The 26,093-nt window shown below is 40.2% G+C and overlaps 1 protein-coding gene across 2 annotated transcripts in view; it reads right to left on the minus strand.

Annotated features, from left to right (window-relative positions):
• dnah9 (dynein, axonemal, heavy chain 9) overlaps window positions 1–26,093 on the minus strand; it is a 612,810-nt gene that overhangs the window by 430,130 nt on the left and 156,587 nt on the right. For both annotated transcript variants that reach the window (XM_033984465.1, XM_033984463.1), the window contains exons 42-46: window positions 17,663–17,837; window positions 11,442–11,615; window positions 10,382–10,589; window positions 5,327–5,492; window positions 209–311 (exon numbers count right to left, since the gene is read on the minus strand). In XM_033984465.1, the coding sequence (XP_033840356.1) occupies window positions 209–311; window positions 5,327–5,492; window positions 10,382–10,589; window positions 11,442–11,615; window positions 17,663–17,837 (826 nt within the window). The remainder of the gene's footprint in view (window positions 1–208; window positions 312–5,326; window positions 5,493–10,381; window positions 10,590–11,441; window positions 11,616–17,662; window positions 17,838–26,093) is intronic.

The following is a 26,093-nucleotide window of genomic DNA, read 5'->3' on the forward strand; positions in this document are numbered from 1 at the left end:
TTGCGACAAATTATTTTTTGAGTTAACACGATGAAACACGTTAATGTGCCCAGCCCTACTTTCTATATATCACTGGTATATGTATATGTAACAATATCTAGTCAATTTTGCATAATATAGAACTTTTAATAAGTAAAATGTCCTTAATATAAATGCTTGGGTTCAACTTTTGGATGTCTTATGAAAGTGCCATTGTATAAAAAGATACCTGGAGGCGAGGGTTGATGGTAAAGCTGCCGGCTGTGGGGTTCATACAGGTCACATACTGCACGTTGTGGATTTCCTTCAACACCAGTTTGTTCCGGTCATACCTGCAAATGCACACACAATAGATTTATAATACAGGTCTTGGACAGTAAAACTTACTTTGACCATGCTGTAATGCTGTTCATGCAGCATGACTAATCCTAGAGCTTAACTGTGACCACCCACCCGTGTGTCATTTATTTTTCCCACTTAAAAATAAATAAATAAACAATAACAAAAACAACAACAATGATAATAATAATAATAATAATAATAATAATAATAATAATAATAATAATAATAATAATAATAATAATCAAGTAGTTATGTTTATGTTCTCCATATTAATTTAATTAAAGTTTATACATGTTCACTTTCTGATAAATTTGCCTCCTACATTAAGACTTCAATAATATCAGCTATTGATTTTATTTATTAAGAATGGGGCCATACAAGGACTACAGATGGAAATTAGCATTTTGCTAAATCTGGTGCAGCCATCTTTTTAATGTATCTCCACATTGTCCTTCTAATAAATAAATAAATACATACATACATTTTAGACGCATTTTTGCTTTTATTGGAATTTAAACTTGATTTCAGTCAACTTGACATTTGCATTTTAAGTTTTAGGACTTTCTTTCTTTCTTTCTTTATTCTTTATTTGACAGGGACCATGTACAAATTCATTAATCTTACAAAGAAAAGATGATTTGCACCAGATTTAGCTACTGCTACTTTCCATCTGCAGTCCCTGAGCAGGTGAACACACATTAAAAAACACATATCAATTGACAATTACAATATATGACTACCGATCTGCCATACAAATGTCCCCCCCATGAAGCCCATCTTTAAGAAAAATTGTAACCCAGCCTATAAAATCTATTAATACAATATGATTATACACATTTTACACTCTGTACATTCTTGCTTGAACTGCCTGTAAGCTCTGTTATTATAGCAATCTGAAATCTTGTCATACTTCATGGTGCCCCCATGCAGAAGTGCAACCATGGTGTAGAGAATAAACAGAGCAGATGCGCACTGGTGGGTAGATGAGTGGAATGCTAGGATGGAGAATGGCTGCAGGTAGATCGCTAACTCCTAAAACTTTTCGTTTCATGTTTGGAGCTTATGCCCTTGAACTTGCCGATGCCTCCATGTTACAGCGTATGTCCTATTAAGGAACTGGTGAGTATTGGTGCTAATGCTAAGTAGCGCTAATGCTAAGCGGCATTAATGCTAAGCAGCGTTAGCCGCATTTAGTGCAAAGTGTTTTGGCACATACTTCCTCCATTCTGATCGTGCATTCCCACAACTTAAGTATTTTAAATGTTAGCTAATAATCACCTGAATTCCATTTTTAATTTTATTTATTTATTTAACACTGGTGAACTAGCAAGGAGGAAAATTGAGCAGTGCTTTTTTTTTTTCTTTCGAAGAAAAGAAAAAATAGAAAGAAAGAAAGAAAGATGTATTTGAAAAGTAGGGAGTTAAAATCTATAATGCAGTGCTTGCTGAGGTCACAACTCAGTCAGAGTGATGAAGTGTGATTAATCACATAGTGACAATTGATTAACCTGAGTAGCAGTCACCTCTAGAGCCTGCATACTCTAAAGTCTGCATATGGCACAGTTCAGGATGGGGAGGAACTTTATGCAAAGTTTATGGACACTTCAAAATGCAGGGCAGCAGCCATTGGCATATCTTCAGTGCCTTCAAGTCACACTGAGTCAAGCTGTAAAAAGGGGAGGAGTTACAGAAAACAATGTTATCAGACATTTGCTCATGCAATTTTGTCATGGTTGCTGAAATGACACGTCAACAAGGTCACCTCCCACGCTCAGTTTGCCTGCACTGATAGTGATAAGAAAGGAGCTACTTGCCGCCAGTCAATTAAGCTTCCAGCTACCTTCCTTCTCCTACACTCCTTCATCCAGTTGACACAAGACAGACAAACCCAATGCCCAGGCACCTCACAGTGCCCAGAGCTGGTTATTGTTTCAGCTGTGGCGAGGATGGCCACATCAGACCCCAGTGCACAAATAAACCAAACTCTGGTAGCACTCAAGAAAAAGGAACACAACAAAGCAATCCGGGGCAGGGCAAAAATGTATGGGTGATTGGCACCTGAAGGAGGAACTTGTTTTCCTGGATGACATAATAATTTTCTCTGATATATTTGAGAAGCATGAGGTTGCTCCATTTCCTTGGTCTATGGGTTGAAACTCTCACCAGAAAAATGTCGGTTTTGCCAAACTTCAGTGAAGTACCTTGGTCATGTGGTTTCGGAGCAAGGGGTGGAGACAGACCCGGAAAAAACTGAGGCATTAAAATCCTGGCCAGTTCTGAGAAATTTGAAGGAGTTGAGATCTTTCCTGGGCTGTATCAAGAAGGGGGAGGCCAATTTCGTAACATTGCCTATGCCAGCCAAGGGTTGTCCATTAGTGAGTCAATATCTGGCACCTAAGCTAGAGTTGTGGACCGTGACTGACAAGTTCCATGATCACTTGTACAGCACCAACTTTACTGTAGTAACTGATAGTAACCCAGTGACATACATACTCACCTCAGCAAAGTTGGATGCCACTAACCACAGGTGGCCAGTCACTCTCTCAATTTACTCCTTTAAGCCCCACTATTGACATCCACATCAGTCAAGTCCAGAAGATGGGCTCTCTTCTGATGAACATGGTCTCATCAAGCAGTTCCCAAAAAAAGTGTGTGGCTAAACCTGATGATGCAGAGGGTTAGGCTCTCGTTTGATATTGTTAATGTTATCTATGAGAACTCCCTGGCTAAAAGTTCTGCTTCAGCTCCTGTCACCCTTGCTGAATCTCTTTCCATCCATGTCAATGGCATTACAGAAAGCTATTGCTCTGAAGATAAGCGGAACTTTCAGCACTCTCTCCATTTGATCTGAGAGACTAACAGCTTGCAGGCCCTTGAAGTAGCCCATCAGCTTGAGACACGCAAGAAAGGGGTCCCTGCTATCAGATACAAGCTTCCTGAACTCCCTCTGCTGCTGAGAGAACTAAACAAACTGGAGTTAAGAGATGGAATCCTCTGCAGGATACAACAAGAAGATGGACACACTACTTTTCAGCTTGTCTTGCCTTCTGGATCCTGGGTCTTTAGTCCTCACTAGCCTTCACGACAATGTGCCCACATTGGGATAGAGAGAACTCTCAACCTGGTATGTCAGCGGCTCTTCTGGCCAAGGATGTCATCTGACGTGGAGAGGAAGATCCAAACTGGTAATCAGTGTGTGAGATGAAAGGCCATACCAGAACGCGCTGCCCACATCAGTCAACATTAAAACATCTCGACCCCAGGAGCTACTGTATATGGACTTGATCCTGACAGCAGTAACACAAAAGACATTCTTGTCTGAACAGACCATTTTCCGAAGTCCATTGTCGCTATCCTTACTCCGAAGACTGTTGCCAGATGCTTGCTGAATGATTTCATAGTCAACTTCGGTATTCCTGGGTGCCCAGATACAGATTAGGGCCAGATGTTGAATCCAAGCTGAAGAGCTCTGCATGGTGACTGGAATGAAGAAAACGCATATCACCCATTACTATCCACAAGGTAACCCAGTGGAGTGATTTAGCTGAACCTTATTGAACATGTTGGGCACCTTGGAGCGCAAGCAGAAAAGTAAATGGTGGAAATATATAAAACTACTTGTGCATGCGTACAATTGCACATGCAATGAAGTCACTGGATTCACACCGTATGAGCTCCTCTTCAGAAGATCACCCCGTCTATCCGTAGATCTGGCATTTGGTCTGTCTATCCAAAAGAAGACCTCAACCACACACACCCAGTACGTCAATGATCTGCGGTGTCCTCTTGAGGAATGCACACTGATTGTATTGTGACAGAGCTCTGAAGGAGGAGTGACTTAACACAGGGAGCAGTAGGAGGGGAGACTCAAAGCGTCAAAAACAACAGTGAAACATGTTAATAGATTATTTTCAGCTAATATAGCAGTTTTACATTTAAAGGTAACATGGTAATCTAACTATGTTATGTGTTAGCAGTTAATACCCCATATAAGTAAAATAACCCCTCTTTACTGTGCTTGAATAATGTGATCCTCTCCTTTCTGTCAGTGCCATCTGAAAAGCTGAACTGCCTCTTAAGCTGGCGCAGCCCGTAGCATCCCTCTACCTTTCTATTTCATATACCTGATGCCGCAGGAATATCTGTGGCGCAGAGCATGTCTAAGCCAGTCTGTGTGTGACTGACGCAGTGGAACCAGCCGTGTTCAGAAAGAGATGAGCTCCCAAATCCTTTTAAGAGAAATCAGGTGCCAATGAAAGGAGCTGTGAATGCTGAAGGAGTGCATTTATGGGAATGATGGGACTATTTTGTCAGATATAAGAACAAAGTTACCTCAAAGCGTCTCTCACATGTAGTACATGCTCTAATGTGTTAAATTCTCTGTTGATTGAGAGAAAGAGAGACAGAGACCCATAGTATGCTATTTTCTGATATGTTTCCTCATCAAAAACATCTGCAGTTGTGTTTTTGTTTCATTCACACGTGTTACTGCACTAACCCTGCATAATAAGGCTAAGGCTCTTGTCTCAAATGCTAAATACTCAATTCCACTTTGTGATGTCATGTGGTAATACAAGCTCCACTGTGCTTTTAAACTCCATACACATTCAGTGTCTTCCTGGATGACAATAATTTTCAAAATAATAATAATAAAAAAAATAAATAAAAAGACTCATCAATAATGGTATTTGAAAATATGTTTAAAATACCATATCCAGTAAGTCAGGAAATAGAAAATAAGGTTACAAAGAAATGGGTGGGCACTTAGCGTTAACGCAGAATTGTGTGTGTGTGTGTATATATATATATATATATATATATATATATATATATATATATATATATATATATATATATATATATATATATATAAACTTACAATCTGTGTAAAGTATTAAAGAAGATCTATTGTGTCTGCCATATAGGTATAATGTATGACGCCGTGCGTCTGTACAGTCTGTGGTGCCATGTGTCTTTCAGAGATTTATAAAAACAAGTGTTGTACCAGTGGTTGTAGTCCAGGTGCTGGCGCAGAAGAGTATGGGGCTGCACAGTTCCATAGGTATCCACCTCAGGCATGTTCAGGTCATCTATGAAGTACACCAGCCTTCTGCTCCCAGGTGGGCCAAAGTTACGCCCAGCCTTCTTCTCTAGAGGCTTCTCCAGCACCGCTGTAGGGACAGACCCATTTCCACAGTTATTCAGATACTCAGATATGCTCCAATAAAAAAAAATAATAATAAAAACTTGCAAAAGATACACTACCAGTCAAAAGTGTGGACACACCCTCTCATTCAAAGTTTTTTTATTTTTATTTTTTTATGTTTAGTACCTTCTACATTTTACATACAAATGGAAGACATCAAATATGGTATATGATGCATTATGATGGAAAAGAGAAAACATAAAAAATATATATATATATTTTTTTTTTTTATTTCAAATCCTCAAAGTAGCCACCCTTTGCTTTGTTGACAGTAGGGATGGGATGATATTAAAATTTAGACTCACGATTATTTTGACCAAAATAATTGTGATTAACAATATTATCATGATAATTAATAAACCAAGGTTTACAGATTTGAAAAAAGTTACTAAAACGTCAGTTACCATACAATTTGCAGGTGTTTGAGCAATCATCCTTATTGTTTTTTTTTTGCCGCAAGTGAAATTAACAATGGATTAATAATAAATGTGTCAATTATATAACTCTTCATTATAAACACATGAACCAACCTGAGAAAGTCCCAGAAAAAGGATAAGATAAAGGATGTGCTGGCATCACAGTTATCAGGTGTGCAAAATGCTATTTTAGCTAGCGCTAACCCAGTGGTTCTCAAATAGTGCGACGCCAGGGGGGCCTCGTATGACTCCGGGAACATGCTTTTCTTTTGCCGTACTAGAATAAAGTGTAATTGCACGTCCACTACTGTAGGTGGCAGTTGCGCTCTCATTGTCAGAGTGTGTGCAGGCCCTACACCATAGAACTAATACTATGCCGTGTACGCGTGCAAACCCGACACTTTAGGTAGCGCGTATACAGCGCGGGCACAGCAAAGAGAAGGAGAGAGCGAACAGATTGTGACACAGGACAGTGAACAAGAGACACTTTTGCTAAAGAGACACTATAGAAAAAAAATTAAACAGGGATGAAAAGAAAGCCAGAGATAGACGGAGGTAATGAGACGCACGAAAGTCACCCGAAAAAGTCCAGCTAAACATTGAGCAGGAGCTGAGAGTTGCAGTATCATGCTTCAAACCCCGGTTCGAAAAGCTGTGCCCTGCAAAACGTGCTCATTGCAGCCATTAATCCTGAATTCTTCATTTTGATAAAGAAAAAAACCCCCAAAAAAACAAACAATTTTTGTCTTGTTAATGTTGCTAATCAATTAATGTATTATTATTTATTGATTTTATTTAATTTTAATGTTTTAATGTGTTATTTATTAAATTTTAATGTATTATTTTGATATTTATTTAATTGTAGTGTATTCATTTGATGTTTATTTAATTATATATATATATATATATATATATATATATATATATATATATATATATATAAATTTCAAGGAAATTTATGCATTTTACATTTTACAAACAAATAAAAAAAAATGTTATTAACCCTTTCATGCATGAATTATGATAGGCTACTTCAGGATTTTTTTCCAAAGTGTTTTTATTACTCTTTAGGCATGCAAAAGAAATATTCATCTTATTTTTTTTCAAACATGCCTTCTTCAAGGAGTTGGTGATGTGTCCACTAGGGTGGACAACGCGCATTTGAACAATGAATGAAATATGTGTTTGAGAAAACAAATATAAAAAAAACCCAACTGAAAACACTATAAAACATGTTGTTGTATGCTCCCTAACATTGTGTTTATATATTTGAGCCTGAATAAGTGGAATGGCGCAAAAGAAATTGTCAAAAAACACCTTGTGATTCTTTTGCTGTATGTCATCACAAAGGTGCATGACAACATCTGCCGCCATTCCCAACCCACTGACCACACCACGCCCAGCCAAAGCCTGACACACTTCAAACCTGTACATATATCCAGAGCTCCCTGCTCTAACCCACACTTTCACACCCCAGGGTTTGGGTTTCTTTGGGATGCACTGCTTCAGAGATAAAAGTCCCTTGAATGGAATGATCTGTTCATCAATTGGTTAACAGAATTCTTTGGGATCCACAGCTAAACGGAAAGTTCTTTTTAGTATATCCAACACTGGCCTGATTTTGAATAGCTTATCACTATTTCCCTGCTCCTCTGAGAAGTTATCAACAAAGTGAATGTATCTCAGAATCTGCTCAAATCGATTCAGTGGCATGGCATTTGCAATCAAGACGCAACCCTTCCTCTGATGACCAGTACATTCTTGATCTTGGGTATCTGAGGTATGACATGACCAAAATGATCCCTAGAAACTGCTTCATTTGACCATTTGTAATGGCCAGATTTTCTTTGCCTTTTTGCAATGCATAGAGGTTTGATCTGAGCACTCATCTATCAGCTCCTCAGGAAATAGATGCATGAAGAAATCTATTGGTTTTGTTCCTTCAATATTCACCTTCCACTCTCCTAAAAAGGAGGCAAGTCTTCCTCAAACTCATTATCTTTGGGTTTTTTTTAGACATGTCTGCTTTTTTGTGTTCTTGAGGTCTGTCAGGTAGGACATCCTGAGCACCCTCAGCTTCTTCCTCAGCCTGAACCTCCTCAGCATCCTCTGCTCCTTCCACATCCTCAACTTCACTCTCACTACTGCTGCCATTTGCCAATTCTCTTTTCTCTGGTAGCCATTCATCATCACTGCCACTAACATCATCTTCACTTGAGTCAGATGGCATTTGCTGGACTATCCTGTAGGTTTTGGTAGCATGATCTGCACCTGACCTCTACATAAACACAAGGACAAAGATAATTACTCTCATGCTAGAACTAATATCCACAAATTATTGCTATAATATAAATTAAATAGATTTTCATCCAAAACATTACTGCAAATGGTGAATTTTAAAAAAGAAAAAGAAAAATAACAGTGACAGCAATACTATGAATTGTAGTCTAAATATAGCTAGCGATGCATGATGTCCAATTGAGTGGACACATGATTAATCACAATTTCCTCAAATCACAAAATCAAAACTTGGATATTTTAACAATTATATTGTTCCTTAGTTGTTGCTTGATGTCCTCATATTTTTTTTATCTGCAAGGGTCTCCTACAATAGAAGGAATTGACAGAAATTGCTCCCCTGTGAGGCACATGTGCTCTTCTGTCGGCCATCTTGTTTTAGAGATTTTTTTTTTACTCTTGCCAAAGTTCACCAGTGGGTGGCAGTGTATTGTGTGACACATAAGCGTCCACTGTAGTGACTGATGTGCAACTGTGATATTCAGACTCACTTATATAGGAGAAAACAACAATTGAATAGCTGTCCACTGTAGTGACCACTATGCATGAAAGGGTTAAAATATTTTTTGTTTTGTTTGTTAAGTTGATCTATATTGCTTTCTTGTTTTTTGTTTTGTTAAATTGTACTATTATAGTTGCGGGGTGGGGGGGGGCATGATAGAAAATAATTGAGAAGCACTGCGCTAACCTAACGATAGCAAAGTTGGCACAAACACATAGCATTATTCATACAAATCCAAACTTACGCAAACTACATTCAATAGTTTATTTCACATGGTATGTTACTAACGATGGATATTTTCAGGTAAAGTTTGCAAACAACGCAGGATGGTTGTCTTGCAAATATGCATGAAAGTTGCTTGTGGGCTTGTGTTTGCCCTCGGAGCCATGACTTTTTTTTGGCAGGCTGTGCAGATTGGTGGCTCATTGCTTTGTTGGTCTTGTGTGTCAAAGCCATAATAATTCCACACATCAGACCTCATCCTTCTTGAATGGAGGATATAAATGTGTGGTGTCATCCAGCAGGCCAATAGCTTGTTTTAGTTGTACTTCAGAGTGAAAATAACAAGAATGTCAGCCTTTGACCTCCAGGATGATTAGATGGTTAAGTGAACACAAATAGGCATAAACACTGAGCTAGAGGATTATGCACACAGGACATTACACAGTATTATTATGGTAACTATTAAGAAAGAAGATAGGGGAACAGTAGACTGAAAGCTTCTGTCAAAGCACTCATCTGTGCTTTTTTAGATAAAAAAAAAAAAAAAAAATCACACTACTTTCACAAATGTGGTATCAGTTTAAAGTGTGTATGACAATTCTCATTTTTTTATTTAAATTGGTGGGATAATGTTGTGAAAATAAATTATATAATTTTACGCCAGTCAAAAAGCAATTTGCTAAGAGAAGTTTAAAAACTTTGAAAATGTTGAAAATTACAGGAAGTGGAGAGTTCTATTTTAGAGAGTTCCATTGATGTCATCACATTAGGGAGGGATTATTTCCATGAAAAACTATAATTGGCAACATTGAGGGCTTTTCCCATTCAAAAGCTATATATGTTGTTTTGAAATTGTGAATTGTTATCGAAACATTCCAGAATATTAAAGGTGGCATATTACACAAAACTGACTCTTGTGAACTTTTAGGCCATGTTATAATATTACCTCATCAAAAACATACCTGTGTTTTGTTTTATTCACACATGTTTGAGTATCGCTTTACTATTAGTCTGTTTACATCTCCAACACTCTAAATGCCCTGTTCCACCATGTGATGTCATGAAGCAGTTGTTATCATGTAAGCAGCTACCTTTTACTTTTAGTTCAGTAATGATTGGCATTTCCGGGGCTGAAATCATCCAAATGATTCTATTGAAGGTGTAAGGAGTTAAACACGGAGGAGCACTTCCTGTATTGCCACCTGACATCACAAGGTGGATCAGTTTTGTTTCTTTTCGCTTTGAAAGAGCTTCCTAAATGTGCAGAGTGTGTTGATGTTGTGTGTATGAAACACAACACAAATCCAGATATGTTTTTGATGATGAAACATAATAACATAAATCAGAAAATGGCATAATATGGGCCCTTTAACACAAGCTATTCTTGGTCACTAACTAAGTCCTGTGTGTGCTTACCTTGCAACATGGAGGAGGTGGTGTAGTAGTTGAAAGGGACATTTTTGATCATGTATTTGTCTGTGTCCAGAGAGGCCAGCTTGTCTCCCACCAGAACGGACTTCCCAGTGCCAGCATTCCCCACTAACATCACTGGTCTCCTGTGCTCCATCAGTCTGTCCAGGAAAAAGCGCACACGGATGGTCTCTGTTGTGTGGACCAGACAGGCCTGGAAGATAATGCATCCGAGAGTGCATAGTGGTTAGCATAGGTTAGCTTCCATCACTTTACAGCAGATTAAAATCAACAAATATAACTTTAACAAAATGTATGTAACCTTGCCAGGAATATGAATTCTCGTGATTTTTGTGAGTTCACTAACTCTTGAGAATCCATCTTGTCAAACTACAGCTCATATAGCTCTATATATATATATATATATATATATATATATATATATATATATATATATATATATATATATATATATATATATAATTTTTATTTTTTATTTTTTTTTCAAAGGGGCTGATTTCATAGACAAATGGTATGCTGTATTATAATGATCTATAAATACATTATTTTTATTATTTCACTTTTTTCAGTCATGCTTACAGTTGTTGTAAAATTGTAACTTTATTTTTATTTTTTTCTAGACAATAGTATACGTGTTATCATGTTTATGACCAAATACTATTATCATATAGAATCTCTGAGATAGACTAACCCCAAAGGTTTGAACATAACCCATTTTTCAATGTTTTGTTTTTTTTATGTTGTATACTTTCAAGGTGGAGGTAGAGGTAGACAGAGAGAGGTAGAGGTAGAGAGAGAGATATATGCCATGTGTACCTGCAGTGGCATCTCCAGAGCCACTTCAGACTTGGGCACCATCTTGGACCAGGGTTTCAAGACATAACTTATTATTCAATGTTTGTTTTTTGTTTTTGTTTTTTTGTTTTTTGTTTTTTTTATGTTTTATGTTGTATACTTTCAAAGTGGAGGTAGAAGTAGAGAGAGGAAGAGAGAGGTAGAGGTAGGGGGAAAAGGGGGCAGAACGAGAGAGATATCCCATGTGTACCTGCAGTGGCATCTCTGGGTCCATTTCAAACTTGGGCACCATCTTGGACCAGGGTTCAAACTTGTTGCTCTCAGGGTGGATGTAGTAATCAAAGACAGTGCCGTGCGGAGGGAACTTGATGTTTTTGAACTGCACCACCCACCACTGGCTGAACTCCAATCTGTAGTTGACCAGCTGCTGCCCCCACACAGAGCACATAGAAAGAGCAGAGGTCAAAAGGATACAATGACAGATGGTAGGGCGCCACCCAACACCCTGGGCCTCTTACAACTGCTTTAGTTTTTGCACTTTGTTGGCAGTGCTGTGTATTTTTTGACTCTGGTAAGAAGGGTGATGGTGGACTATGGATTAACATGTCCAGGCACTAACACGTTTATCTACCATGTGACAGCGGTGGATAAACTGCAACGCTTTCTTCCTCTGGATGCTATTGCTAAACTAGAGCTAGCACAAGAGTACAGTAGCATTAACAACAGCCTCATAGAACATCTAGACAGTGTGTTTATTGCAGCTGGGGACTTCAATCATGCCAATTTTTTCACAAATTCCACCAAAATGTGAAGTGTGTTACTAGAGAAGATACAAATTTGGACCAGATGTATACCAATGTAGCAGGCGCATTCAGAGCCCAGACCTACCCCCACTTGAGTCTGTCAGACCACCTTTCTTTTCTGCTACACCAAGAGTGCTGGGACTTCAGTCAGAAGAATGAGAACATTCCCCGGAGAATGCTATTCTTACGCTCCAGGACTGTTTCCACCACACAGACTGGAATGTATTTAAAGAGCAGGGCATGGAAACTAAGAGGAAAACTACACCTCCCTCAGCTGACTGTCTCACCTTAGCTGAGGACTTAAACCTGTTTTATGGGCACCTTTGGTATTACACTTCACATAAAAACTATGCAGTATTTGATTCTCTAGACATAACTGTGTTGTTTTCTAGGATAAGGACAATTAAAGCCGCAAGCGGCGATGATGGCCCTCGCCCCCCGCGCAACCGCCCCCCGTGCGACCGCCCCCCCACGCGACCGCCCAGGGCCGGCCACCGTCCCCACGCACCATTTTCCCCGCCTGGCCACCCCACGGCCGCAATCCGCCCCCCTTCACACAGTTTCTATATAAATATGTGTGACCAACACATTATAATGGAGGTCCACGGTGTTGAACCAGCAACCTTGTGCACAATACAGGTATGGTGTAATGGACTTTTTTGCCTCTTTTGAGGTCCACAATGATCTCACCAACTTTCATGCCAATTGGACAAAGTTGGGTTTTTTACCTGTACAGTAGGGGGTGCTATGGAGGTCACTGGCCACATGTTTATTATGGTTCTCTATTCACAGTTTTAATCCACATCAGTGATTAGAATTTGAGCTTTTTAGGCTGATCCATGTGTCTGTGAGAGGGAATCAAATATGCAGGAAAGCAGTCATATTTTGACAGTGTGCTGTGCATAAACCAGAAAGAATATCCCCAAAACGTGGATGATTATTGACAATAATCATGTGTACATGCTGTATATGGAATTTAAGGTAATTAGGATGAAAAACCTAGGACAAGAGAGGTTTCATTTGCACTTAAGGAAAAGTCGTGTAGGAATTTAAATCCAATGATGAAGTCATATTTTGAGGGCGTCCTACTTATGAACCATAAAGAATATCCCCAAAACGTGGATGATTATTGAGAAACCACATGTGTACATGCTGTATGTGGAATTTGAGGTAATTTGGATGAAAAATGTAGGACTAGAAAGGTTTCACGTATGTGAAAGTGGTGTGGGAATTTGTATTCAATAATTAACTAACTTTTGATGGCGAGCTACGCCAAAACCATAATGAATATTTCCGAAACGTGGATGATTATTGATGAACAAGATCTATAGATGTGCCATGTGGAGTTTGAGCTCATTCAGATGAAAAACCTAGGAGTAGATACGTTTCATAGACATGCACGTCAAAGTTCCATGGGAATATATTTTCAATTCATTGCGCCCCTGGTGGCCAACCGTTAAAAATACCCCATGACCATAATGTAATTTTTTTGTTCTTTTCATAGTACCAATTGATTCCCCAAATTTCAAACTAATTGGATAATGTGAGTGTTTCACCTCTATGGTAGGGGGCGCTATAGTGTTCATTTTTATTATAGTTAATAATGCATTCTATTAATGCCCTCATATCACATGTGTGATGTGAATTTGAGCTGTCTAGACCAATGTATGCGCGTCAGACATTTTTCAAAGACTTTTTTTGGAGTCTTTGCGCCCCTGGTGGCCAAGTGTGAAAAATGGCCTATGTAATATTATTTTTTGGTCCACGTCATGCCCCCAATTTATTCCCCGAATTTCGTAGGAAGGAATTCGATAATGTTTGCCTTTCACCCCTATTGTAGGGGGCACTATAGTGTTCATTTTGATTAAAATTAATATTGTATTCCATTCATGCCCCAATCTCGCATATGTGATGTGATTGTGAGCTCTGTAGGGCAATGCCTGTGGCCGTGAGAGGACATCGAAAAAACAGGAAACAAAGGCGTATTTCGGCGGCGGCGTACGGGCGAACCGTGTGGAATTTGGAGAAAACGTGGATAAGTTCTGAAAACCCATGTGTCTAGATGTGGCATGTGAAATCTGAGCTCATTTGGACCAAAAACCTGAGACTAGTAGCGTTTTGAAAACACGCTGCGAATGAAGCGGCAAATTTTATTTACTGTCATAGAGCAGTACTTCAATTCATGTTTATACTTGTCCACCCATTCTCTATCACTGTTCTGATTTTTGTGTGTGTTTTCCAAAATAAACCAGGCTCCTCTCCCATAGGGGTGAATTTTTAGGTGGCGCCGTCGAGTCAGGGGGCATGGGACATTTTCCCGACACCAATTTTATGAAATTTTTTGCCGAGCCGGTCGATTCTATACCCCCATGTGAGACTTTTCGTGAATGTTCAGGGGGTGAAAAATGCGATTGTTTTGGCGGAAAAACGAAGAACAATGTTAATATGCAGTGTGGTCCTGGGCTGTGTGGATCTGACTCTATATGAGAGGGGTCTGTGGCTTTGCACCGGCAACCACGTACATAATACAGGTATGGTGTAATGGACTTTTTTGCCCCTTTTAATGCCCACAATTATCTCCCCAAGTTTCATGCCAATCGGACAAAGTTGTGTATTTTACCAATACTGTAGGGGGCGCTATAGTGTTCATTTAGATAACAATTAATAGTGCATTCTATTAATACCCTCACATCACACGTGTGATGTGAATTTGAGCTGTGTAGACCAATGCATGTGCGTGTCAGACATTTTTTTAAGATTTTTTTTTTGTATTTGCGCCCCTGGTGGCCAACCGTGGAAAATGACTCATGGCCATAATGTAATTTTTTGTTTCTTCTGATGCCACTGATTTATTCCCCGAATTTCGTAGGAATCCGATAATATTGGCGTTTCACCCCTATGATAGGGGGCGCTATAGTGTTCATTTTTATTACAATTAATAATCCATTTTATTAATACCCTCATATCACACGTGTGATGTGAATTTGAGCTGTGTAGACCAATGCATGTGCGTGTCAGACATTTTTAAATGATTTTTTTTGGAGTCTTTGCGCCCCTGGTGGCCAAGTGTGAAAAATTACCTATGCCCGTAATATTATTTTTTGGTCCACGTCATGCCCCCAATTTATTCCCCGAATTTCGTAGGAATCCGATAATGTTTGCGTTTCACCCCTATGGTAGGGGGCGCTATAGTGTTCATTTTGATTAAAATTAATATTGCATTCCATTCATGCCCCAATCTCGCATATGTGATGTGAATGTGAGCTCTGTAGGGCAATGCCTGTGGTCGTGAGAGGACATCTCAAAAACAGGATGGCATGTTAAATCTGAGCTCATTTGGACCAAAAACCTGAGACTAGTAGGGTTTTGAAAATACACAACGAAAAATTTGGCGAATTTTCGATTCAATATAGCCGACTTCTTGTCCATCCTAGGGCCGCACTATGATTGGCTTTTTTGCTTGTCTCCATGAGCTCTATCACTGGTGTGAATTTCGTCGAGCTAGGGCGAAAAATGCGTGTCGGCTCCCAATTCATTTTAAAATTTTGAATTTTCTAGGTGGCGCTGTCGAGCCAGTGTGTGTGGGTCATTTTCGTGATGCATGTTTTCTTGAATTTTTTGCCAAGCCGGTCGATTTGATACCCCCATGTGAGACTTTTCGTTGACGTTCAGGGGGTGAAAATTGCGATCCCAGGGGGGGAAAAAAAATAATAATAAGAAGAAGAAACCCAGAAAGAACAATGCCCCTCGCCATCACTTCGTGAGTGGCGAGGGCCAATTAAATCTTGAATCTTCTGCACAGATCTGGATCTATGGATCTGGGCTTTGATTTACTTGCATGTAAATACAAAGCAGGCAAACAAATGGCAGGGCATGCATATATGTGCTGGCAGCAGCTGAGGGGAACCATCTCTCACCTAGAGCACCCATAGCTACCTGGCTCTTCCACTTACCACCTCCACTCACCACTTTCCTCTCAATAAAAGCACTTTGCATTTAAATATATCTTTGATGGGAAAATAAAGTGGAGAACATTTGTACCACAGGAAGAGTGGTTTTATCCCATAAGTAGGAGAGGCACAGTACAGTACGGTGCAGACTAACTACATTGCTTAGCAACTGTCGGTCACAGGCTCCTGCTGATTTAAATTCAGTGAGCTGTGTGCTATCTGACGGGAAAGAAGTCCACTTCATTTTCAGATGAATATCTCCATTTTCAAAAACCTGACATTTCTTCAACCCAAAATAAATATTATATTATGTTTATAAATAGAAGCACATTAATACACAAGAGCCACTAGAGAATGAATAATACAGACAGTGACACAATATTCACAACACTTTAGTGAGCTGGTAAAGGGGTTGGAAGTACAAAATACAACTACAGGAAAACAACATAACATGGCTTAAAGATTCAAATGTCTGAAAATCAGACCTTTAAGCTGGCATAGATTCAGTAAAATGCTACATTTTAACATGCTTTAAGGATCATTAAAGTGGAGTTGTCAAAGTATTAAAAAAATCAGATACTAATTGATACTAAAACTAGTATCAAAGTTAGATTGCAGCAAACACAAATTCTGATTCTGACTTTGAGATACTCATTTGAGCCACTAATGATACTAAAAACACACATTCATAGGAAAGCTACAAATCTTTCCGGAATAGGAATAGAATCATCGTGGTATCAGAATCTGTATTGAGTATTGAGTCTGTTCCTTAGTATCGAAAGTATCAAAAGACTGAAATTTTAGTGTTGTGACAATACTTCATTGAAGATAATGTATTGTGCAACATCCAGGTTAAACTCTGCTAAGATGTCACTATAGTGAATGAGGCTGGAAACAAAGCACAGTTATGACATCATCACTTAACAGTCCCATGTGTGTTCAGTTTCAGGTGTTACACATGCGTGGTTGATGCCACCTCTGTGTCATGAGCTGACACACCCGGTGTCTCTTACTCACTCTCTCCCAATTATTACTGACAACTGTTCTGTCTAATAGTTTTTGAGCCAAATCTTAAATGACAGTAAGTCCTTAGGACTTAGTTGTCCTCAAGACATTCTAGAATATGTAATAACTTCAGATGGACAGCAGGGGCGGATATAAGGCCGTATGGACAATGCATTTATTTGAAATAAATATCCAGATAATTTACAGAAGTTAAACCTGATCATTATTCATTGGGATCATTATTTGTTGATGTTCAAATACTAGCTTATTTGATTTATCTTATCATTTACCTTAAATGATTTTACCACATAATTCCAACCTCCCCTACAACTCCATGTTAAACTCTGGGTAGTGTAGACTGCTGTGATATCACATGAACAAAATCTATTCAAGTGCAGTTACTGAGTCAACAGAGCACTGACTTAAAGAGGGCATTAAACCATTACATCTGTTTTGAAAATGCTATATAAGCCGAAGAAAACCGTAATAACATGTTTAATAAGTTTCACTTTCAAGATTTAGAATAGTGCCTGGGAGAGATCTTAAGTTCTTAAGAAGAATCTTAAGATTACACAAACATGCATGGATGACATAAAATCTCTACACGTTTTTGAGAGAGAACAACATTGTAACATTGTAGAACTCTCTAAAAGGTTTTGCATAATACTAACTCTTAAAATAAATGACACCTTTAGCAGTGCCACCAGTCATACCTGGTCGTGGAGCAGAGCCCCTCCAAAAGCCCAGACCGCGGCAAACACAAAGTACAGCTCATAGTGCTCTTTGGGGCTGTCTGGAGGGGTGTGCTCTGGGGTCAGTAAGCACTCCAGCAGGTAACACAGCATCTGCACCTGGCTTTGCTCCGGGATTGGGATCATCCTCTTAAATCTGCACACAACACCACAGCAAAGTTCATGTCACAAACTCATTGTTGATTCTACGGGCTCTATTGTTACCACGGTGACACAATACACACATTAGCAAACTCTGACAAAAAAAAAGTAGTAGGAAAGTCTGAATATATATATATATATATATATATATATATATATATATATATATACACACACACACACACCCACACACTTACAAATTTCATTTTTCACTTAGAAATATCTTTTTAACCTTTCAAATATTGTTTTACACTCTACGCTTTGTAATTTTACATTTACAAATCTGAAAATTAATTTTTCCACGAGTTTTGAGACCTTCATTGTGCCGAGTTAGTCTCAAAACTCCTTCACCTGCCCCCTCCTGGACCCCCTGCAGTTTGCCTACAGAGCCAATCAGCCTGCAGATGACATCATTAACCTGGCCCTTCACTTCATCCCACAGCATCTGGACTCCCCTTGAACCTACACCAGGATCCTGTTTGTGGACTTCAGCTCTGCGTTCAACACCATCCTCCCTGCTCTGCTCCAGGACAAGCTCGCTCAGCTCAACATGCCTGACTCCACCTGCAGGTGGATCACTGACTTCCTGACAGTGATCCACCTGCAGCGCATGCAGCTGGGGAAGAATGTCTCGGACACTCACACTATTAGCACAGGATATCCACAGGGCTGTGTACTTTCTCACCAGCTCTTCTCCCTGTATACCAACTGCTGCACCTTCAGCCATGACTCCGTCAAACTCTTTCCACTTCCTGGGCACCTGCATCACTCAGGACCTCAAGTGGGAACCGATCATCAGTTCCCTCATCAAGAAAGTTCAGCAGAGGATGTACTTCCTGCGGAAGCTGAGGAAAGCCAAGCTACGAGTCCAGATGATTTTGCAGTTCTACACGGCCAACTCTGAGTCCATCCTCACCTCCTCCATCACTGTGGCAGGTCCTTGGTCCCTGGCAGACAGACAGAGACTGCAGCGCATTGTGCGCTCTGCTGAGAAAGTGATTGGCTACAGCCTTCCATCTCTCCAGGACCTGTACGTCTCCAGGACTCGGAGGCGAGCAGGCCATATAGCAGCTGACACTTCTCACCCTGGACATGGATATTTGAGCCACTTCCCTTTGGCAGGACACTACAGTCCATTAGGACCAGAACCTGTAGTTATAAGAACAGTTTCTTCCCCTCTGCTGTTTGTCTCATGAACACTTTATAATATCTGCACTAAACTGGGCACTTTATAATACCGGTCACCTTAATAAGCCATGTTTGCACCGTTGTTCTGTTGCTGCTGTTCTATATATTTTCTACCTCTAAGAATTGTATTTTATTTTTAAGCATATCTTTTTTAACTTTGTACAGACCCTTATTTGTATTTATTCCATGTGTTTTTATGTTGCACTTTATCACCAAAGTAAGTTCCTAGCTTGTGAGCTGTGTTCATGAACGATGGCAATAAAAGTCTTCTGATTCTGATTCAAAACAATTTATACGCGCAACAGCAGTTCTATTTCACCCGTTCTGACCTCCAGAGGCAGTGCTTCAAGCACTGGTTGATCACTCTTGCGCATGCGCGGGATGAGAATTAATAACAACAAATTCACCTGTGACCTTCCGGTGACCCACGCAAGGCTATATAGTCAGATCACTTCAGAAGCACAGTCCCTTTTTTCTTCTCGCGCTTAGGTCGAGTGTGTTGTGGTTACTTGCAGATACTGTTTTGTTCCACAGTTTTTTTCCATTTTGGTAGCAGCTTATTGCTCAGAGTCCTGTGGCCTGTGATTGAAGTATATCACAGTCAGGGTAGCAAGTGCGACTAGCCCCTCAGGGGCTGAGTAAGGTGCACGAGTGCCCGATCTGGAGCGGGTGGTTCCCTGACACCAGTGAGGTGCATGTTTTCACAAAGATAGTCTATGGTAAGTAGTTTCTATATTATTTCGTTTGAAGCAATACCGAGTTCGGTGGAGCTGGTTTGTATTTGCTACCATTGTCGGTTCAGCTTGACTTTTGTGTTGGTTGCCATCGCTACATTTCTCTAAACCAGGGGTCATCAACACAGTGCCCACAGGCACCAGGTGGCCCCCAAGGACGACATGAGTTGCCCGCAGGCCAGTTCTAAAAACCTAACCCTAACCCTAACCCTCACTAATGAGCTGAATCTAAAATTTTATTTTATTCTGTTGCTTTTTTTTTTTTTAAATCACCCTTGCATTTATATAGATTTAAAAATGACAATATCTTAAAAATATGTTGATTATACGTGAAGTTTAGATAAGTTAAGGTGAACTCTGACCTATTCAGTTCAAAGGTTAGTATAGTGTGCATGACACAGAAAGCACTGGGAAGATGCAGAATGAATGCAGTTTCTGACCCCAAAAAACAAGCCAGGAAAAAAAAAAAATATCACTTTCACAACAAATTTTATGACTAAAAGAAACCTGCGTGTATCTCATCTGTGGGGCGACTGTGGCGATGGCAAAGCGGCACAATGTGGAGGGACACTTCACTACATGTCACAAAAGCTACCGTGCTAACTACCCACCACGACGTGCACTATGGGCAGAAAAAGCCCGTGAGCTAAAGGCAGCTTTGGGTAAGCAACAGTCTTTTTTCATGAGACTGGTAAAAAAGTCACAAAAAGCAACCCAGATTTATTTAAAAATATCTAAGCTTTTTTTTTTTTTTTTTAACATTACATAATTGATAACTTTTTGAAACATGGTCCAACATAGTTTATGTTTTGTTAAAAGGTTTGTCCCTTCAAGGTTCACTGTTTCACATAGAGTACACCATCGTATCAGGCACCAACTCACTGGCGTAAGAAGCCCTAGGACCGTGTGCTGTAAGCATGTAAATTGGGACGTGCATCTTGGGTAATGGACTCCCAGTTTTCACTTGAGGCTCATATATTTCAGGTGTTTTGTGGTTGTTCTGTAGAACTGTGGCACTGATGTGGGCAGGACCGCTGTTTGGTCTTTTGTTTTATGAACTATTTCCAAAGACATGGTCCCTGGTTGTGGATCATGGATTGCCCGGGCAAGGGGGCGGGTCCAGCATTTTTATTTTTATTTTTTTATTAATGGAAGGAATGTATTCATTAATATACTGGTCTAATGTGTTGTATTACGCTCAGATGCTATGAAATTAACTCAAATGTATATTATGTCTTCACATTATTAATTAAACCCAATGCTATATTATGTGGAGTTTGCTCTGTTCTGTAAGAAGTGCCTTTTGGAATCCTTTCTCTGTGTTAATTGGTGCGATTTGTGCTAAGCCACGCCCTGTCTCTGCGACAGTCATGTGACAGTCTATCTCTAATTCTATCAGCATTTATCTATAAATAAATGTTTTGGGTTTTTTTTCCACAAATCAAAACATTTTCATTTTGACACCATTTGTCAAATTCTGTGTCAGTTTCTGCCTCTTGTCCACACTTACATTGCCCCTCCCCCCAACAACAGCATCTATATACTAATACTACTCCATTAATTCCGATGAGAGTATATCTAACATTGCCATGTCTACATGGTTGGAGATAGAGGTATATCCTCATTGCCTTTTTTGTTCAGTATGCTGTGTGGAATATGTGTATCAAATTTCAACAGTCTATGACAAACAATGTTTTTCCATCCCAGTTGACCAAAACCCATGTATTTCTATGACAAATGGACGTTGCCATGGCAAGGTGGTTAAAAATAGAGGTAAGTCCTCATTGGCTTTTATGTTCATTATGGCAATAGGTATATCTATGCCAAATTTCAAATGTCTGGCACAAAGTAATTTTTTGGGTCCTATTCAAAATTTTAAGAAAGCGCTGTGGAGCAATATCATGTCTGAGCAATGTAAATTGTATATCATTGTGTTCAGATCATTGTTTTGAACAAAATGTATATTATTGCCTGGCAATGGAACACTGCACGTCTGAGTTACACAATTACACAAAAGTTACAAATTAGTACTTCAAAAAATAGCATTTTTGTTTACCTGTTGGCTGCACCCAAGAGGTATAACTTAACAAAAATCAAAAGAGTAGGCTATAATCCCACAGGGGTCTAGTTAATGTTGACCAAATTGCTAGTTACTTGAATGAAAACCCACAGTGTAAAAAATTCAAATGTGAGAGAAAAACTTTGCAAAAATTTGGTTCTGCCCACAATGTCTCACTTTCTGTAGGGTTTAGGGCAGGGCCATAATATACATTTTTAGGCAAGGCAAGGCAAGTTTATTTGTATAGCACAATTCGTACACAAAGTAATTCAAAGTGGTTTACAGAATAAGGACATTAAAATCACACAAATCAAAACATAAATAATCACAAATAATCATAAAACTAGCATTAAAGGAGAGGAGTGCAGAATAAAAACCTTTCAGTTGTATGCACAGCTAAATAGAACTGTTTTGAGCCTGGATTTAAACATTGTCAAAGTAGAAGCCTGTCTCACATCTTCAGGAAGACTGTTCCAAGTTTTAGCTGCATAAAACTGAAATGCCGATTCCCCATGTTTAGTCCTGACTCTGGGCACCAGCAGGAAGCCTGTCCCTGAAGTCCTCAAATTGCGAGATGGTTCATATGGCACTAACATTTCAGAGATGTCCTTTGGTGCTAGGCCATGGAGAGACATATACACAAGCAGGGCTGCTTTAAAGTATTCTTTGAGCTAGAAGAAGCCAGTGCAAAGACCTCAGCACAGGACTTATGTGCTCATATTTCCTGGTTCTAGTCAGGACCCAAGCAGCAGCGTTCTGGATGTACTGCAGCTGTCTTAAGGCTCATTTGGAGAGGCCAGTGAGCAAGCCGTTACAGTAGTCTAACCTACTGGAGACAAATGCATGGATAAGGCTCTCTAACTCTGGCTTTGACAGTATACCTTTGATTTTTGCAATGTTTTTTTTAGGTGGTAAAAAGCTCCAGAGGTTACTGATTTGATATGGCTGTTAAAGTTCAAGTCTGAGTCCATTATTACCCCTAGATTTCTAGCCTGATTTGAAGGTTTTAGAGAGAGAGTCTGGAGGTGCTGACACTTTCTCTATGTTTCTGTGGCCCAAAGATGATGACTTCAGTCTTGTGTGAGTTTAGCTGGAGAAAGTTGTTTTGCATCCACACACTGATCTGTTGGATGTAGTGGCAGAGTGAATCCACTGGTCCATATTCACCTGCTGCCAGTGAGACATAGATCTGAGTGTCATCTGCAGAGTTGTGGTAGGACACATTTTTGCTGCGTATTAACTGGCCTGACCGCAGCATGTAGAGATTGAACAACAGGGGTCCCAAGATTGACCCCTGGTGCATCCCACAGGTCAGGAACATTTTATCTGAAACACATTTTCCAATTTCAACAAAGTACTCCCTATTTTCTAGATAGGACTTGAACCAGATTAGTGTCGTACCAGAGATGCCCACCCAGTCCTCTAGTCTCTGTAAAAGGATCCCATGATCAACAGTGTCAAAGGCTGAGACTTTGCCTGCATCAGTGTTCAGGCGGATGTCATTTGTAACCTTGATAAGAGCAGTCTCTGGGGTGGGGTCTAAAACCTGACTGGAAAACATCAAAGGAGTTGTTCATTTTGGAGAAAGTTAATAAACTGTTGGTAAGCAACTTTTTCAAGGACTTTACCGAGAAACGGCAGATTAGAGATTGGTTGGTAATTGTTCAATATCGTGGCATCAAGACTGCTCTTCGTTTGATAACCACGGTTTTCAAAGCTCTTGGGAATGTTCCAGATTGAAGTGACATGTTAACTATGCAAGTGAGTGGTGACAGAAAACTGTTGAGCACAGACTTTAGAAATTTAGTGGGTAACACATCGAGGCAGCATGTAAATGAACTCAGACTGGTGACAATTTCTTGGAGAGTTTTGTCAGTTGCAGGTGCAAAGTGAGTCAGCTCTATATGTCTAGGTGGGTGCTGGGTTGTTATTTGCTTTGTGGAATTGATAGCATTTTTAATGCCCTGAACCTTGTCATTAAAGAATACTGCAAACTCATTGCACTTAGATGTGGAAATTAGTTTTAACGGCAGCGGAGCTGCGGGGTTTGTTAATCTGATTACTGTTGCAAACAGGACACGAGAGTTGTTACTACAACTTCCAGTAATGGAAGTTGTAGTAACAAGTAGTAACATGTTCTGCATCCTGATAAATAAACACTGTTAAACCTTTCCCCGAGTTCTGTCTCTTTGGTCCCTCCTGTCAGTCGTTACGCCAAAAGTCAAATTCAAAATGTAATTGATAATCTTTAATCGCAGTCACTGGCATGTCGGATCTTGTTTGCTCTTTGATTTTTGCCATTTTCCGACACGGTTTTAAATAGTCCCTCGCCAGGACATCCCAGGCTCAACCCCAATGCTAATGTTGGTATTGTGTGAACCATGGATTATTTATGACAGTGATCCCTCTCTATATTGCAGTTCACCTTTCACGGTCTTGCTGTTTTGTGGATTTATTTTTAGTGCAATTTTGCATGCTTTTTTTTTTTTAACAGTGTATGAACCCACATTGTGTTCTCCATCCTGATTGGCTAAGGGACTGTAGCCCATTGTCAATAAATCTACTCTGTGCCGTGTCTCCTGTATAGTACAGAATGCGTTCAGCCAAATGTACATAAGTGTTAGATCGCAATGTGTTTTCTCCCCGGAAAAACCCACAATGTCAATGAAACATTCTGCACCAACAGATTTCAGAAACTCTTTGGACTGAAGTGTTTCTCTTCACGGAGAGGCGCCTCTGTGGATACCACTGGAGCAGAGGCAAGTGAACAATACATTTAAAGTGATCATCATATAAAATACAAAGGTTTGAACTTTGAGTGTTTAAATAAGAGGGAAATGTGACAAAATGTTAATGGCTGTCTGAGAAAAGTGTATAAAGTGTGTGGTGAGGGGTTTTTACAGCCGTGAAACATATACATAATTTTAAATAATAAAGCTGACTACTTCATTGGTTTTGCCTATTGCGGGCCATTTTTAAAATGTAACCCCCACGATAAACAAGGGACCACTGTATATTAAATTGAAGAATCAAATCCAGAACCTCCTTATTGTGAAGTGAGAATGATAGCCTTTGCTTTACAGTTTAGCGACATCACTCTGAAAACTTGTTAGGCCCAAGGATGATTAAAACAAATCTAAGAACAGTATAATCCAAAAGACCAATATACATTTTAACATGACATCAGAGCAATATCCATCCATCCATCCATTTCCTTCCGCTTATCCGGGATGGAGAGCAGCAGTCTAAGCAGTCCTCCAGCTCCTCCAGTGGGACGTGCCACCAGGAGGAGGCCCCAGGGAGGGGTCCAGGGAGGCATCCTGGGCAGATGCCCAAGCCACCTCAGCTGGCTCCTCTGGACGTGTAGGAGCCACCCTGCGAACGAAACCCATTTCGGCCACTTATCTGCGATCTTGTCCTTTCAGTCATTACCCAAAGCTCATGACCATAAGTGAGGATCGGAATGTATGTATGTATGATTGACTGGTAAATTGCGAGCTTTGCCTTCCGACTCAGCTCCTTCTTCACCACGATGGACTGATACAGCGACCGCATCACTGCAGACGCTGCACCGATCCGTCTGTCAATCTCACGCTCCATCCTTCCCTCACTTGTGAATAAGACCCCGAGATACTTGAACTCCTCCACTTAAGGCAGGCACTCACCACCCATCCGGAGAGGGCAAGCCACCTTTTTCCGGTCGAGAACCATGGCCTTAGATATGGAGGAGCGGATTCTCATCCCAGCCACTTCACACTCAGCTGCAAAACGCCCCAGTGCCTGCTGCAGGTCCTGGCTCCATGAAGCCATCAGGACAACATCATCTCCAAACAGCAGATGAGATCCTGTGGTTCCCAAACTGGACCTCCTCCGGCCCCTCTGCTCCCTCTTCTTATACAGAGGGACCACCACCCCGGTCTTCCAGTCCAGCAGTGCTGTCCCTGAGTGCCAAGCGATGTTGTAGTGTCAGCCATCCCCACAACATCCAGAGACTTGAGGTACGGATCTTATTCACCTCCGGAGCCTTGCCACAGAGGAAACGGCCGGGTACTCTGCACTGCTGTTCGGCCCTTAGGCTGACACAACAGTGAGAGAACTGTCCCGAAGGAGCAGGGACGCAACCCTCTCATTCGCTGAGCTGTGGGGCAATAAGCACACCAGCTCGCCACTGTTCCCCATGGGCAACAGCAGAGAAATGGAGACTCCAGCCCCTCTCAAGGAGTAGGATACCAGATGCGTAGATGTGAGGCCAACTATATCTAGTCGGTAA

This window comes from Periophthalmus magnuspinnatus, chromosome 19 (genome assembly GCF_009829125.3).
Source record: "Periophthalmus magnuspinnatus isolate fPerMag1 chromosome 19, fPerMag1.2.pri, whole genome shotgun sequence".
Classification (NCBI taxonomy): Eukaryota; Metazoa; Chordata; class Actinopteri; order Gobiiformes; family Gobiidae; genus Periophthalmus; species Periophthalmus magnuspinnatus.